The following is an 892-nucleotide window of genomic DNA, read 5'->3' as shown; positions in this document are numbered from 1 at the left end:
AATCCTCCCGTCCCCAGCAGCAGCAGCACTGCAAGGCGGAGCATAGCCCAGCGGCCGGTGAAGAGAGGTGGAGGCGGCGGAGGGTTCGTGAGGGGAGGGTCTCAAGGGAGGGGTCCGGTGGAAGGAGGAGAAGCCTGAGGAGGTTCAGGAGGAGGAGGAGGGGTAGGAGGAGGAGGAGGTGGAGCGCGGGGGGGCGGTGCGTGCGTGCGTGTGGGGTTCGGGTCAGTTGGACCTGAGCTCTGGCCCCATGAACACTAACATGGTGTACGGGGTGTGCAATGCAGACTCTGGCTATCACAGCCAAGCTTACTCTTCCGAGCTCCACTACTACGCCCAGTGCCAACCTCCCACTCACGACTCGCCCTCCGTCGTCCAAGGGCAGACGTACATCCCCGCGGCCCTGGCGCCGTCCTCCGAGGCCCACCACAGGTCCCAGGCCCCGAACGGGGGGCTCCAGGACTCCCACGTGGTGTCCTACACCAACCTGGATGACTACGGGGGAGTGGGCTATCAGCACCCGGTGCATATGGGCGGTGGGCAACACCACCAAGGGTACGACTACACGAGTGCAGTGCAGGCCGCAGCCGCCGCCGCCGCCGCCGCGGGCGCGGCGGCTTCAGGAGCCGCGGGCGTGGGTGGCCAGAATGCCTCTGCGATGACGCCGCCCGCCACGGGCGTGCACACCTATTCGGGATACCTGGACCCTGCCGCTCAGTACCGACACATGAGTATGGGACTCTACGCCCACGACAGCGTTCGGGACGCCTGCGGCATGGGCGGGATGATGGGCGGTGGGGCGCCCCACGGACTCCCACACCATCAGCCCCAGCAGACCGTGCCCACCTACAAGTGGATGCAGGTGAAGAGGAACGTGCCTAAGCCAGGTAAGGAG

General features: G+C 66.7%; 1 protein-coding gene across 1 annotated transcript in view; it reads left to right on the top strand.

Annotated features, from left to right (window-relative positions):
- The first annotated feature begins 247 nt into the window (after positions 1-247).
- Positions 248-892, top strand: part of LOC143019669 (uncharacterized) — a 124,067-nt gene continuing 123,422 nt past the window's right edge. Inside the window, exon 1 of the mRNA XM_076175586.1 lies at positions 248-884. Within this exon, the coding sequence (XP_076031701.1) occupies positions 248-884 (637 nt within the window). The remainder of the gene's footprint in view (positions 885-892) is intronic.

The sequence above is a fragment of the Oratosquilla oratoria genome, chromosome 3, assembly GCF_046742065.1.
Source record: "Oratosquilla oratoria isolate Oo_2021 chromosome 3, ASM4674206v1, whole genome shotgun sequence".
NCBI classification, from domain to species: Eukaryota; Metazoa; Arthropoda; class Malacostraca; order Stomatopoda; family Squillidae; genus Oratosquilla; species Oratosquilla oratoria.
Note: the sequence above shows the minus strand (reverse complement) of the source record. Positions and strands in the feature narration are given on the sequence as shown.